The 16,170-nt window shown below is 45.0% G+C and overlaps 1 protein-coding gene across 9 annotated transcripts in view; it reads left to right on the forward strand.

Moving 5' to 3' along the window:
* Positions 1-16,170, forward strand: part of EXD3 (exonuclease 3'-5' domain containing 3) — a 261,724-nt gene that overhangs the window by 51,901 nt on the left and 193,653 nt on the right. For 8 of the 9 annotated variants that reach the window (XM_062011571.1, XM_062011576.1, XM_062011570.1 and 5 more), the window contains one exon: positions 5,965-6,079. The exons of the other annotated variant lie outside the window; for it this stretch is intronic. In XM_062011571.1, the coding sequence (XP_061867555.1) occupies positions 6,043-6,079 (37 nt within the window). In that variant the 5' untranslated portion in view covers positions 5,965-6,042. The remainder of the gene's footprint in view (positions 1-5,964; positions 6,080-16,170) is intronic. 9 annotated transcript variants of the gene reach the window in all.

The raw sequence follows: 16,170 nt of genomic DNA on the forward strand, positions 1-16,170 counted from the left end.
GCATGAGGCTGCTCTCCTCTGATGCAAACGTGTCTTGGGAGTCACAGTGTCCCTCCAGTGAGAGAGCTCCAAGGCAGAAATCACTGAAGCATCACATTTAAAGGTTTTCTTGGGCTTTCAGAACTCAAGGCCAAGGTGTGAATTTTGTTTTCTCTCTCCTTCCTTTGTTAGGAAGGACTCATCTCATTTCAAGAGGTTCTGTTAGACTGTCCTTGCCTGTCCTCCGCAGTAACCCTCCTTTCTGCCCCACTGCAAATTGAATGAAGCAGTGTGTTGCTGCGTTAGCTTCAGTCGGATGCTGCTGGAAAACTGCTTACCCTGGCTGGGAGGGAAGCAGTGACCCAGCTGTTTGAAGTTGCTGCTTTTATAACAGACAGTCAACTCTACTGTCAGGAATAAAACACACAGAAATGAGCTGCTGGCCTCTGATTTGCAGAGTCAGCTCTAGGTTAGGAAAGGCTGGGTGTGAACGTGTTGGTTTCAAATGTTGCTCTGCATGGCTGGTACCTGTGTATGACCCTTGTTTTATTCTTGGTATCCTATTGATGACCATGATGTGCTGGATCCTGCCTGTGTACAGGAAGACACACTCTCTGCTATACAGGACCTTCTCCATGGCTTCAGGTTTTATTTATGCCCTTGGTGTCACAACAGTTTGCTTATTGATGTTAGGAACTTGGACAGGAACTACCATTAAAAATGTATTCTTGTCAAGCTGGCAAGTTTCACCATGCTGAGGGGAATAACCTTGGTAGTCCAACAGCCTTTGATAGATATCTGTTGGTATTTTGTCAGTTGCTTTCTAGTTTTAATGTCACAACTAATGAGGCACAAGGTGTGAGCTGGGACTGTGTAACTCTGGGTTTCTGCTGTGTGTGTTCTGGTTTGAGCCTTTAGCAGTTCCAATGAATCTTCTTATTATAATCATGGTATGAAATTATTAAATGACTCCCATAAATGATCAAAAATCAATAATAGTTTAAAAAGATTCCGTTAAACCAAAGTGGAGAAAGAGAGATCTCCTCCTTAAAATGAACTCAAATGGAATTCATTGATACAGAAAGCACCTTTTAGCTTCAGGGTCTGCTCCTGGGATGCACTGGCTTCTGCTGTGTGCTGTTCCCCTGGTGCTGGGCACCCCTGGGACCTCACTCTCCTGCCTGCTTGGGGAGGGAGGGATGGATGAATGGATGGACAGATGGCAGTGGGGAGAGAAGGATGCCTGGGGCTCTCTACACAGCACGGTGTTGCTGGCAGGCATTGCCTGGCAGCTTCTGATGTCTTTTTTTTAACTTGGTATTTTTTTAATGGTGTCAGTGCTTTTTTTTCTGTATCCTTATCACAGAGAAGCAAAGTTTCAGTTTCTCAGTAGTTAGAGATTTATGTGATAAAGACCATAAAACTAGGTGGAACTGCTGTTTGTGTTTCAGCCGATGGGATGAGGAGGCTGCTGGCCTCTCTGATGCTTTTTCCCGTTATGAGACAACATAAAGCTGCTGAGATTGCTCATAAATAGTTTTGGTATGTAGGTAATATGTGACATACTGAAGTCTGAGATGCTGTAATTCAAGCATGGAACAGAGTTTTAGGGTTGTGTAGCTTAGCTGGTGCATTATGAAGAATGAAGTGTTGGGTTTGTGGCTGATGGAAGCCTAAAAGCCAAAGCTGACCTCAAAGCTACTGAATTGGCTTTAAGTACAGGATCCAAAGTCTGTAAAAGCAATGAAAGAACACCAATGCTTTTCAGATAATGCTTCTGTTAGCACTTCTAGGTCTACAGCTCCTACAGCATCCTAATGCTGGATATCTTTTGCTGTATGTGTCTATGTTCTGTGAGAACAAAGGGTTGCAAAAACGTGAGCTAAGCTTAGAAATCACAGTGTGGAGAAGCCTGCAAACAAACACTGCATCCTACTGTTTGTCATCTTGTTTCTAAAGCTTCCAGTTACTTTTACTTCACATTTTCAAAACTTTTTCCATAACCAAGGAGAACAGAAACCAGCTTTGGTTTTTGTTTTGGTGACATTTCCTGAGGAGAGGTGAGATTTCTTGTGCATTTTCTTCACTCAGCTCCTAGGTTTTGAGGGCAGCAGGGCTTGAGATCACAGCACAGGAGTTGACCCCATAGGGGGCTAACAAGCAACAGTAAATCTCTCTCCTGATACTGCTTTTCTCAGCATGGCTCTGAAGCTGAGGGTTCAGGAGCCTCTTGTTGGCTCCAGCCCCATGATGGACCTGCTTGAACTGCGATCACTGAAAAGGAAACCAATGGCCTCCAGTTCCCTGTCTGGTGGTGGCCGTAGCTTCAGTTATTACTGAGAAAACAAGATTGTGAACTCTCTTTACACAAGGTAACTTCACCTTTGGAGCACTTAGGAACTGCAGGCAGGGGAGGTGCCAGACCTTTGTTAGACATTCAGCCTTTTTCCTTCAGCCCATGCTCATTAGTCAGGGTGACTGGGTGGAATCATTAGCTCATTTTGCTTAAATATGAAGCAAACCACTTCTGCATGGAACTAGTCCCCCAAATCGAGAGCTCAGTGGTGCCCACACCTGATCTGGAGAAAAATCAGAAGTCCTTGGAGAAGCTCTGTGCAGAAGCCTTTTTCTTTACCTGTGCAGGGTTTCCATATGGGGAATGCTTTGAACCAAGCAGAAGACATCTGTAACAGCAATTACATTCTGATGGGCTAATCTTCACCCCTGTAAACTATCACAACATCCTGCAGGATTGAAGATGATTTTGGAGTTATATTCTCCCTTTGGACACACTTGATTTTCACCTAAGTGGGGCTGGCTTAAGAAAAAACCACATGCTTGATCCTGACTACTTCCTGCTGGCAAGGAGTGAGAAAATAGCCTTTTAATGAAGAACAATTGAATTGCATTTAATATGAACTTCTGACTTACTCTTGTGTGATGTAAAAAGCAAGACTTCAGGGTTTATAGGTAATGTAAAGGTTGAAACAAGCCTTGAAGAGAAGTTGTGACTTTTTTCTACTGTTCAAAAGAATGGAAATAGTTGCCCCAAAGTGTCTCTGGCAAGCAACTTTCACTTGATTACATAATTGAATGTGTCTGACAGTGATGTGAAAAACTACAGAGTGGTGCAGACAAAAGTGAAGTGAGTGTTCTGCAGCAAGCTGGGATTCCTGGTGGGGTGAAGAACGAGGAACAGGCTGGGGCCAGCAGGATGGATTCTCTGGAAACCTCAGGTGTTACCCCAGGGTCATAAGGTTTGTCTGTCTCCAGGTGTGTGCATCCCAAATGTAAGGAGTCTTTTAATAGACAACCTTGAAGCAGACTACAGGATCACAGAACAGTTCAGATTGGAGGGGACCTCTGGAGATTGCCCACTCCAATCCCATGCTCAGACAGAGTCAGAGGAGTGTGTTTAGTCAGCACGGAGACTCTACAGCCTCTCTGGACTTTCCCTTCCAGTGTTGGAGCACTTGTCCAGTAAAAAAAGTGTTGGGTGGGGATTTTTTCCCCCCTAATGTTTAGACATGGTTTCCTGGATTTCAATTCATGTCTATTGCCGTCGGTCTTGTCACTGGGCACCTCTGAGAAGAGTCTGGCTCTGTACAAAAGACTCTGGCTCTGTACAAGAGACTCTTGTATCTGTGTAGACATAGTAAGAGAAAAACAAAAATTGTAGGCAATTAGAGTAACACAGAAAGAATGAACAGGTAATAGATTCAAAATACCCAACTTCAGAGCAGTGGCATTTGGTTTCATTTGGTACTGGTGCTTTTGCCTGACGTCTTCTGATGTGTTTCTTGATGTGCTGTGGGACAGCAAAGCCAGTGCGTTCAGCTCTGGGGTAAAGTAATGCTAGAGGGTGGGATTCAGCTCATTGGACATAGGTACCTTCGTCTAAGGTGGCCACTGAGACAGTCTGGATACCTGCCAGAGAGAAACTAGTTACTCCATAAGTGTTGTCCTGATATCATCCATGTTCGGATGAGCTCCCTAGAGCTGCCTCTGTATCTCCACTGCTCAGAAGGGGTGCCCAGATGGTCAGATGAGATGCAGGTGTCTGCATGTGATAGATGGATCCTGCACAGAGTGCCCTTGGAGGGGCTTTGTGCCTCCAGAGCAGCACCCATGCTCCACTCATTTGCTTTGAGAGGTGCTTCTAGTGGGACTAGGGATCAGTCTTGGAGTTCAGTGTTCAAACAGAAGAGATGGTGGTGGGAAGCTTACAGGTGTTCACATGGCTGCATGATGGGATGGCTGCCCTCAGACCAGACCCCTCTGGGGACAACACTTCTTTCCCATGGGGCCCTGCTGGTGTCACTGGAGGGACCTGTGTCCCCATGCACTGGAGGCTGAGAGAGTCTGGAGACATCCAGCTCTATCTGATGTGCCCACTGAAAGCTGCTGTAGATAATGAGTGTGACCCCAGGACACTGTGATTGAGGGTTTGGTTCCCTGCCCCTCAAGAGTTAGTCCTGCTGGAATTTCTATACAATGACATTTAAAGGGAGTGCAAAAGAAATCTTGTCAGAGTTCTGGGAATCTGCCCAAGCACGTGTTTGTGTTGGTTACTGTGGTGAGGTCTCGTGGGACACAACCTGGAAAGCCATTGCTTGCAAATGGGGAAATTCTTCTCCTTTGCCCAACTGCTTAGCACAGCCAAATTCTTCAGAGTCCTGGACCATGAACTTTCCATTTCAGTGGGTTTGTGTCCTCAGACAGATTACAGATGAATTACAATCCTTTTTGTTTTCTAGGAGACTCATGGGGTAAACTGCATCTAGGCTAAAACACATTTGCTCCACTCCTGGTATTTTCACCCCTGACCTGCTTTTTGCTTTCTGTTCTTTACTTTTTCTTGAAGACCTCAAAGAAAGAAAAGGCCCTTTGCTCATGCAACATGTTGAGGTTAATTCTGATCTCACATAATACAGCTGCTTGCACTTAGCAGCTTGGCATGAGATGCTTCCAAGGGTGACCTTCATGGTGCCTGGTAAGAATATAAACCTTTTGAATCCCCCTCAGTGACATACACCTAAGGCTAGATGTGAGTTAGATGTCTTCAGAGTTAAATATTATCTGTTGGAGCAGCAGGGGGTTATTACTCTGAGGACATCCAGATGCACTGCTTGTGTCATGTCCTGACTCTTGTGTCATGTCATGACTCTGTCATGTCCTGCTCAGTGGTGCCTGGCTTACACTGCTGCTAACAACAAAAACCAGTCTACTGTTGTATACCTTCAGCCTGTTGTACAGTGCCTTAAATCACTTGTTGTTGCTAGTCTGTCTGTATTTTTCTAAGCATTTGTGTTCCACCAGCACACTCAGAGTGAGTACTCTCGAGGGGGAATTTCCTTCCTGATAAACAATTCTGCAATGTGATTCAGCAGGAAGGATGTGGTGGTTAAGGCACTGGACTGGGATTTGGGAGACATGGGTTCTATTCCCAACTCTACCACGGTCAAGATGTGATGAGTGGAAGGGCAAGCAAACAAAGAGGAGGAGGTGTTTAGCTCCGGCAAAAACACTCTCTCATGTGGACTGTTTGTCCAGTTTGGAGGTCAGATAGGTCTGCTTTTTTGTTTGGTTAAACAAGTAAACAAAGTGTTAGAGACTCCTATTTGTGCAATTGAAATCTGAAAGCTAACCTTGACCTATTCCAGGAATGCAGATGTTGTTTTAACTACACGTAGCTTTAACTTACATAAGAGTTGAGATGCCACTTTTCAGTGTTTTTTGATTGACTTAATTCACAGAATCTTAAGGGTTGGAAGGGACCTTGGAAGATCATCCAGTCCAACCCCCATTTAGTCCTCCAATCTTCAGGCACTGTACTATGACTTCTATGCTAAGTTGCATGTGCACACAATTTCTCCATGATATTGCTCAGATTCAAAAGCAACAGAAAGTACACAAGATATTTCCTTTGTCACACAGGGTGAAGTTCCTGTAGTTTGATAGTAACACTACATTGTTTCTTTTCAGAAGCAAGAGCTTGGTCTGCCAACTCTGAGCTGTGTACCTCTACCCTCAGCATCCTGATTTGGTGCTGCCTTAGGGAGGATGAATCAGGACAGTGACTCAAGTGATCAGCCCACTGGTGAGTTTTCTGTTTATCCAAGTGGTTGCCTATCTTCTCCTGTTCATTCAGCATGATCTGCTTTTCATTTATTTTACTTAGTGCTATTGGAGTTGAATGCTGAGTCACAAATACAGCAAAACCTGTGAATTGAATGTTGTGTGCCATGAAGGTTACTGGATCTTTGAGGTTTGCTGCTCCACATCTAGATATCAGCGTTCTTACAATTCCAGGTCGAAACCTTTTGTAGCAATTGTTTTTTAGAACTTCTCACCAATTCAGAAGAACACATCATTTTTATTAGTTACACAATTTGTTCAGATTTTATCCATGGTTTAGTCTTCTCATTAATGGCTTTTGCAATTGCTTTACCATATAAAGTAAGACCAGGGGAAGACACACACACGTACTGTTTTCATGTATGTCCCATGAAGTGTCAGTGTCAGAGTCTTTGCCAAAGGGATTGAATGGACAGGAGTTTGTTACTTACTCTGTCTCAATCCTGCCATAATTTTCCTCTCCTCTTCCATCCCCATTTTTGATTACTGGAATTCAGCATCATCTCGTGCCTCTGGCAGTTTCTGCACAGGAGAAGGGCCGGGTTGATGCATGAGGCAGCAGCAGCCCCTGACAGCCTCCCATGCCTTTGCTCAGCTGTCTGCTTTTTTTGGATGTGTAAAGGGACATTCTTGGTTCTGACGTGAGGGCTATTTTTTGACAGTTTCCATTGTTCCCCACTCTTTGTTAGTGGGTGAGGTCTTTTTGTCTGATTCCTTTTTCAGAAATCAATGTTGTCATAGCTGCCTGCTCACAGGTTTGGGGATATTTCTTGTGTTGTGAGCAGTCCTGAGAAGTTCTTCCTCCCTTTTTCAGACTCCCTTGGGCAAACTCATACAGACAGTATCTGCCTGAGGAGGATGCTAGGATATCCCCTTGGTGGGATAGTGAGGAAAGTGATCCTTGTGTCATACTCTTGCTGTCAGTCTGCGTGGCTGTAGGCAGATCAAGTTGATGAGTTTGTGGTTCTGAACACCTGCCTGTGCCAAAGATCTCGCTGTTGTCTGTGGGTTTGAATCTGAGAGGCCAAGAATGGAAAACTGTAGGAAAATTCCTGTGGCAGCATGGAATATTTATTCTGTAATACTCTGCACATGTTTCTGTTGCTGTGAACAGGTGATGATTACATATCAGCATGTCATCCAGATTCATGAATCATCCACAAAAGGACCTAGAAGCAGTGTCTTTGGAAAAAGACATTCAAGGAAAGTCTCTGTAACCCAAACCATCCTGGGTGCTCATGAGGAATGTGTGGATCACATGGTCACAATATCCACAGGTTGCTCGTTGCAGTGTTATTTTTTTGTAGGGGTATTAAATGCTGTACCTGGAGTTTAGATGCACTCTCTAAAACAGGCACAGGAATGAACCTGTCCAGAGACACACGTTTCTAATGTGCTACTTGTGTGGATTGTACACCTTCTGTTGTTGTGCTTGCTACTGGTTACTTTTGACTAGATTACACCAGTGTGACCCAGTGATGATTTGTATCTTGGCTGGAGATGGGGATCTTCAAATGTGGACTTCCATTTGTTCAGCTTCCAGCACCTTCCCTCTGTAGCCACCTATGAAGCTTTACATCGTCAGTTCATTTAGTTATCAAAGCTTTGCTGCCACTGTAGCTATACTTAGAGAGGAAGGATATTATAATCTTGTGAAAGATTAAAGTATTTTTACTGTAATCCAGCTGGAAGGGTAGCTCTTTTCTCAGGGTAGGAGAGAGCCAAGGATTTTCCCATTCTATCCCCTCCTTGTATAGAGGAAGGAAATGCTGGCAAAGGCCCCCTCAGCTTCCTGTCGACTCCGGAGCACATTTCCAGACACAACCTTCTCCACCATCCATCACCCAGCCCAGCCAAACAATCACAGCAGCACAAGGCAAAAAACACATGTCTCACATAAACACTTGAGAGGCAGCGTGAGCTCAGACTGCAGGGATTCGTGCAGTTGGATCTGTGGGCTGTGGCTGACGGCAGGTTACTGGGGGTTTTCTTCCCTCATCATCGAGTATCTCAGTAACCAACATTTTCCCTTCAGAAGGAGCAACTTAACAAAGGAAAAAGGGGGAAAAGAAGGAAAAGGGCTGGTGGTTAGTGAAGAAGCTACTGCACTGACAGGTTGTGCAGCCTGAGGCCAAGGAATTGACTGGGGTTGCTCTCTGGCCTGAAGCACCCCAGGGTGATGTGTCAGGCTACAGGGGACAGAATAACTATTGTCTGCTGTGATGGAGGCAGAGGTTTCTGCTGGGTATTCAGGGCAGGGCAGTGATGAGGCAAACACTATCTGGGATGCCTTAAGGAAGGAGGAAATACACAAGGTGGAGGCCTCACCTTGAAATGAATCAGCTTTGCTGAGTGTGTTTCTGTGCCTCTCTCCAAGAAAAGATTCAGAACTGAACCATGATCTTTTTCTTGTATTACTGGTTTTGTTTAACTGATGCATGTTTAGATAACTTTTTCAAACCTGCCTACTCTGTAACCTTTTTTAAACCATTCCTTAAACCAGCTATTTGGTTTTATCTTTTTCAGTGTGGTTTCAGTATTCTCACCAGCTTTGACCTGGGATTTTCATTTCAGTCCTGATAGCAAAAGCCTGCAAAGGTCAGCTGTTAAGAGATGAGCAATCACTGAAGCACCTCTCAAGATCACTGTATAATCCTGTTGTATAACTGAATGTGACAATATCAAGAGTCTGATTTGATGGAGAAGCAACTTTTCAATGTTTGGGGCTTAATTATGTATCTTGCCTGAATGTTTGATGTGTAAGGCTGAGCACCTAGGTTAGTCTTTCTGGGTGTGAGCATCCACATAGAGAGAGCCCTGCCTGCATTACCATGTTCTCACTCTACATTTTCCAGTAGGTATTTTGAAAGCCATCCTTTTTGGCCTGAGATACTCCAGAGCTACCAACAGCAAGAGGTCTTGTTTGTACTTGGGAATGGAAGGAGGAAGGTGGAAAGACCATCAGCCACCAAAGCAACTGTGCCTGCCCTCCTTGTTTCAAATTGATGCTTCCTTTGTTGAATTGTTCTCTGTGTTTGAGCCCCACACCTCAGGGTCAGCTAAGCACATCAGCTTGTAAATTAGTGTGGCATTAAAATGCCTCCAAGACTTCTCTGAGTCACTGGAGGGCTTGGGGGAAAATTCAAGTCACAGTCCAACTTAATGGCAAATGTAAAACATACCCTGAAATTTCAACAGTTGCTCATAGTGTAAGAAAATGATATGTTGTTGGGTTGTGTTTCTCCTGAATTAACTGACAGTACAGGACTCTGCCAACCTTCCCTCTGGCCTTTCTCCCTGAAAAAGGCTACTGTCAGTATTTCTGCAGTGTGACCGTCTTCACAGTGTGCCCAGTGTACTCACAGGCAAAATAGCATTGACTTAAGGATACCCTTTGTTAAAGCTGGGGTGAAGCTTGGATATGAGTGTAAACTCTAGTGTTAAAGACAGAGTATGTTACTTCAATGATCAGTTCTCTAGGCTAGAGTTTTGGACGATTGCATTCTGCTGAACTCTGGTCACCCTGACTCCATTTACACACTGGCTGATGTGGTGATTGTGCTTGTAACACATCTTTCGGTGCAGGTTATACTTTCTGTACTTTTTTATCCTGCCAAAAACCCACGAGTAACTCTTAACTGTCTTGATAAGCAAAAAATATACCCATCTCTTTGCTGGCTACCTACATGAGCACCTCGTTTGCCCAGCCAGATGTGCCTTTCTGTGGTTATTTCATTCCTTCTCCGTTTCACATATTTATTGTCCTTTGTCTGGGCTTGCAACAAGCGTGGGGTGGGGAGTAAGCTCCTTAAATGCCTTTACAATACTCTGTGGGACAGAAATTATTTAAGGTCTTTACAGAATGCAGCATTATGGGCTCCTCATTTAAAATCCGAAGGTGTTTCTGAAGTGCTGGCAATTATTTTTTAAGTCTACCAGAAATGCACATGAATAACGTCAATTGCAAAAAGAAAAGAAGGTAAAAGGTGCTGGGGATGGGAAGGATAATAAACACTGGTAATAGCTGTATGTTTATACAAACAATAACAAAACCAAAAAGCTTACCCGTCAGGGCAGTGGCCTAGAACTAGGACAAGTCCAGGCTCCCCACTGGTCAGGGCTGAGAGCAGATGCTGCTGCTGCTGCTGCTGCTGAAAGTTTGCTTTTTACAAGACAAAAACAAAAAGCAAAACTTGGCAACCCAGTTTCAGGTCCTGCTGTAGACCTGGAGTCCCCAGACACTTTGTGGCGTTTGGCAGTCTCATTTCCCTGTGCTGTGAAAGTATTAATCTTCCCCTTTGTGAAGCTGCTTGACTGTACATGGGAAAGTGCTCACATTAACAACGTGCAAAACTTCTTAGTTTCCTTCTAGAACAAAAAATGGACTGTGTCTGCTTGTCCTCACCATCCTGCTGCAGGAAGAAGACGTCACTCTTAAGGGGCAGCAGGTGCGATTCTGCTGGGTTCCTACGTGCACTCATCTCTTATTGGTTTTATTAACCTAATTATGCACTGTGGCAGCAATGAATGGGTTAAAAACCAAAAAGAGACAGGGCTGTGATTTGTTGCCAGTGTCTCTTCGAAGTACAAGAGTGCCAACTGGAAATCAATCCCCGGCGTGCTCGCCGAGCAATGCGAGGAACGCGAGAGGGCTGTAACGTGAGCAGATGTGCTGAGAGCAGCCAGCAGCAGTGCTGCTGCGTGGGGAGACGCTGCCCGTGGCCCAGGGGGTTGTTTCAAGAGCCGTGGCTGGGAGGAATGGTGATTCTCAAAGAAGTGAAAGCAGGCAGGGACTTGTGAGCCCCTTCTGATGTCTGCTAGTGGCATGTTCGTGGCTCGAGGGAAGGGAAGTCCTCAGGACAGCCAAAGTCAGGAAAGTCAGGAAGAGGGTTGTGATAGGAACTGCTCTTTGCCCAGGGATACTGAACCCCTGTGTGACTGAGAAGAATTATGTCTAGATTGGGCATGTGGTTGTGTGACATGAACTGATTGATAACAAAGTTCTCCATGAATGGTCTGTACATTCCTCTGCAAAAAGGACTGGGGTGTAAGAGCTGTTTCCTCCAACTCTGGTTCTTGCACATAGATCTAGTGAGGACAGGGGTTAAGTTAAACCCAGCAGTCCCAAACAACCTTCACAAACTCTGGTAAGGTCTAAGTAACAAACACTAGAGGAAAAACAGACAGTGAAATCAAACAAGCACTAGTTGGAAAGACTGGAGGTGAAACTGTGTCCTATGATGCAAGACCACATTACTGCCTCTGGGTGCCTGGGCTCATGGAGCACCTTGAGAGATCACAGGGTTTTCTGCATCTGTCTTTCCCTGGCTCCACAGCCCTTGTTCTCTAGGCAGGCATCCTCTTCTCCAGCTTGACAAGAACTCACTGGGTGGTGTGGGCTCTAGGAGCAGAGGGGTTGCCTGCAGCATGTAGACACTGATCTCACACAAGGTGGCTGCTTCTAAACAAAAGGGTTTGGGAGTAAGAACACAACCTCCATTTGAGTGTGTGGAGGGAGGAAGGACTCTTCCACTGTAGGGATCCAGCTGTGTTTCAGTGGGAGCTGTGAGGCAGGAGGAATGCCCTGCTCTGAGGCTGAGGCAGCATTTGCCACGTGTGTGATTGTGAGTTCTTTTAAATAAAACTATTTTGCAAGCACTTCCTTCCTGCATTTCTCAGAAGGAGGGAGGGGGGTGTGCAAAGAATGTTTAACTGCCTTTGACGGAGGAGGAAAACTGAAGAAAACAAGAGATGCAATCCTAACTACTGACCTTTTACTTGAGCTTGGTGATGTTTTTCAGCAGCAGAGCCTCCAGGGAGTAACAGCATCCTCCTTGCTATTGTGCTGCCTGCCCAAAAAGAGGGCTAAAGTTCAGCTTTTATGATGTTCTCACTCTGGGCTTGTGGGAAAAAGGCCACATTCCCTTTCTTAGGTCATACGAGTGCAAGAGATGACAGAGTCCTACAGTCTAACCCCAGGGCATTAGGCCAGTTCAGAATGAGACTGGGATAGACAGCTTGGTAAATATGCAGCCAGCTTTTTCTCCTTATGGAGATTCACAGCAGGTGGGAGGGTAATTTACATTGTTAAATTAAAAGGCACTGATTTATTTGATGCTGGTGTGTTATTGTTTCATAAAAGCACATGAGTTGCCATTACTCATAATGGACTCTTGCACTTTATTGTTAAATACTCCTTTTCCACTTTGGTCAACAGTTACTGGAAATGAATGTTATCCACTAAGACAAAAACAAGAGGCAAATGAGCATAAAATGAAACCCCAACCTCCTCCTCAACACACTGCAGATGTTTAGGGAACCCTCCATGGTTTTTAGGATTGAGACTATTGCAGTGGATGTTCTCAAACGGTGTTCCTTGTCCATCAGATTGTTCCTTTACTTAGGGACTAGAGAGCCATTGGTCCCTTTCCTTACTGGTTCAGACCAAGCTCCCCATCTCAGGTGCTCAGCACCATGGCAGGCTGACTGTTACCATTCCCCTGAGTAATACCTAGTGTTTCTGTCCATTGAGGGTCCCCTTCAGCCTTGGTATTGAAGTGTCAGTAGATACTGAGCTGGTGCTGATAGCATGATCCTGGCTATGAATGTGCTGTGTGTCCTGAGCTGTTGAGCAGAGTCTGGAACCAGAGGAGGGGGTTTTGCCTGGAAACTCTATCTTAATTATCAGTACTGTTTTAGAGTTACTATAAGACATAATTGCTTTAAAAATGAATCTGGATGAAGCTGACAGCTATTTCTGTGTGAGCATCCTTTCATCAGCGCTTGCAACTCCTGCTCAAGCTGCTGCAGAAGACTCAGAGATCCTGTCTTGTGGCTGGTGCATGAATTTTACCTGAAGTTGGACCCTTGTCTTTTGCAGGGTAGAGGACATAAAACTCAACATTGTACCCACCTTCCCTGCAGGTTGTTGAAGAATATGTACTGCTACCAATTGTATAATGAATAATTGGTATCTCTCATTGTTACAAGGAAAGATGTGTGTTTGGCACAACAGAGCAAATGGAAGTGCTGACTGATCTAGCAGCTTAATCACAGCTGAGAAGGGAAGATCCTGCTCCCTGCCCTTCTCCCTCATGTTCTTGTACCCAGTCCTGGGTATACAAGTCATCCTTATTGCCCCAGTTTGGACCTTGGAGCCTTCATTGACTTGATTCACCTACTGTCCTAGCAAGAACTGATCTGTATTTTAGACAAGTCTTTGGCCAACAGCCTGAGTGGGATTGACTTGTGAATGGTCTGCTGAGGACCAGAGCTACTGCGAGCTGGGCTTGGGAAGGGGTGAACTGCCAAGATGTGGGGGGCTTCAGGTTGGTTGGTGTAATTGCACTCACATGCAATATGCAATGGAGATGTAATGAGGACGAGTCACTTAGCTTTTGGATAGCTATTGCTGGCCCAAGTAAAATGTCTTGGCACCATCAAAGTGGTGAAGGACAGCCAGGTATTAATTCAAAATACTTGAAAAATGTGCATAAGCCAAAGCACAGCTTTGGGTGGCTGCTTTATGGGAGCAGACCTGTTAGGTATTTCCTCCTTAGTAATGCTTTCACCATCCTGGGTACCACACAGAAGGGACATAGTGGTGCATGTGATTGTGGTGAGCTGTGGACCAGCACACTGCACCTTAGGGGGATTGGTTTTTGTCTTTTAACATTGATCTTTGCTTTTGCAGCATCTTCTAATGACCGACCCTCAAATTTGGTCCATATAAATATCTAGTTACCTGAGGTATGCAGGCAGATGTTTAGATTGTGGAGGAGAATAATGAGGTACTTGGAGTCTGTCAACTCTCTGGCATTTCTGGTTATCATAGTGAGTGGTAGGGTACAAATTAATGCTGGGAAAACAGGCTTGAGGATAAAGAATGTTTGCCAGGAGGTTTGCCGCAGAGAGATTTGGACCTGTGATGCAAAGCCAGTGAGCAGTGGCACTCAGATAACCCCAGGAGTGTGTCAGATCAAGGCAAAATCACAGTCCTTTTAGCCAACTTGAAAATTGTTTAATATTAATCTGTCTTTCTGGCTTGCAAGTATTGATTTTCATATACCCAAGAAGATGCCTGTGGCATCCCATGTACAGCAGTGTCTTGGCATAGATGCTGGATACACACACCTGCCCATGCTCCACCAGCAGCTGAGGAGTGAGCAGCTTGAGTAGCTCTGCAGGAGCCACCGACCCTGTTGACTTCCAAGGAAGCTGTTTTACAGAATTGTAGGCTTTGGCTCTACAGATCATTCATGTATAGAATCACAGAATGGTGGGGGTTGGAAGGGACCTTTAGAGATTATCCAGTCCAACCCCCCTGCTAAAGCATTTAACCTCATTTAATTCTGCCTAATTTGAGGAGATATCTCTTCTCACCTTCTTCTGGGTGCAGTGTGTGTTCAGCTACACAGACATTGCAAGGGAGAATAATTTTATTTCTTAGGGGGAGAAAAAGTAAGATTTATTATTGGGTTTCCCTCCCCAGGGCTCTGCCTCAGAAAAATCTTCTCTAAAGCAATTTTCAGCTTTTGCTTCAAGAAGTATGAAGCAAGCTATCAGTAATTCAGCATAACAAAAGTTCACACAGTTCAGAGCTTTCATGACTACAGAGGAGCTTTTCTTGGGATTTTTAAAATGTCCTAGACACAATTAAAAGAATTTCTCAGCAAGGAGAGTGCAAGCTGGGGACTCTCCAGCAGATGTAATCACTCAAGGAAAACTTTGTTTGGCTTGGCTGGGTCCTGCCTTCATTCCATGCTCTTTGATCCCGCCGCCAGTCTTTGTCTCTCAGTCTTTTGCAGTGTCTCTGTCTGTCGTTCCCTCTCCTGCTCTGCCCCACGTTCCCTCACAGGCTGAATGGGACAGCCTTAACCTGGCCACTTCCAAGACAAACAGCCAGCCACATTGAAAGAGGGGGGCCTTTGGCTGTCAGGAGACTTTGCGGTCACCCACTTCCTAGAATTAAAGACTGGGAGTTGATCTGTAAGCCAGCCAAGCTGGAGACAATGATTTGGTTTCCATTTTGTTCCTTTGACTGACTGAAATATGTGCACCAAATGGCAAAACAAAATTTGCATAAAAGGAACTAGAAATCCACTTTCTTACAGAGATCTATTTTACTCTGGGACTTCTGGGTGACACAGGTGGTAAAACTCATCCGCTGTTTCCTAAAGGCCTTTGGAAATTAGACCTGTTCTTAGAGAAGTAAGTTGTAATTAAATTCCTGGCTGTGATGTGATCCTTTTGGCCCTCAGGAGATGTGACTGGTGTAACTGAAATCCCAGTGGGCAAGAGGAGGGTGCACAGCTGTGTCACAGCTCTGAGCACTGAGGTTCCCTATGGCCCCTGCTGCCCAGGAGGGCCTGTGCCTGGGGGACTGTCAGCTGGGTTTCCAGAGCTGCTGATACTAGGCTAGAATCAGTAGGAAGTGTTTGTTAAAACAGGTGAAGCCATACTGATGCAAAAATGAGGGAGGTCAGGTTCAGACATCTGTTCTCACTTCCTTAGGGGAGACTTTGGGTAAATGGCTTCACTTCCCCGTGTCTGTGTGTTTAAGAAGTGCAGCACCTTCCAGCTTTATAGACTGCAATGTATAGCCTGAGGTGCAGTTTTTCAAGGAAACCAGTACCTACTCAGTATAGAAAAGAAGAAACACAAACTGGGAGGGCTGTTGTCTTCAAAGTAATACACACTGTTGGCAGGTCTTTATGATAATGCTTCATTCAGCACTGCTGCTTTGAGATGTGTCTTGGTGACACCATTGGCTAGCAAGGAAAGAGCTGAAGTGGTCACAGGAAGGGCTGTGAAGAGACATCAACACATCCTTCTCTGCATGCAAGTCTGATGGGGAGGTTTCAAAGATCTTTATTTCAAATGGATGGTGGAGGAGAGCAACCACTTGGGAAAAGGTTTTGGGTAACTGCAGCTCCCAAAGTTGTGTATAGAGTGGTCAGTTGTCCAGGTAGCTTTGTGTCAAACTTGGTGATGTTTTTGCATTGCCAAGAGAACCAGTACAGACTTCCCAATGCTTCGGTGCTCCCAGAGCTC

This window comes from Colius striatus, chromosome 19 (assembly GCF_028858725.1).
Source record: "Colius striatus isolate bColStr4 chromosome 19, bColStr4.1.hap1, whole genome shotgun sequence".
NCBI lineage: Eukaryota > Metazoa > Chordata > Aves > Coliiformes > Coliidae > Colius > Colius striatus.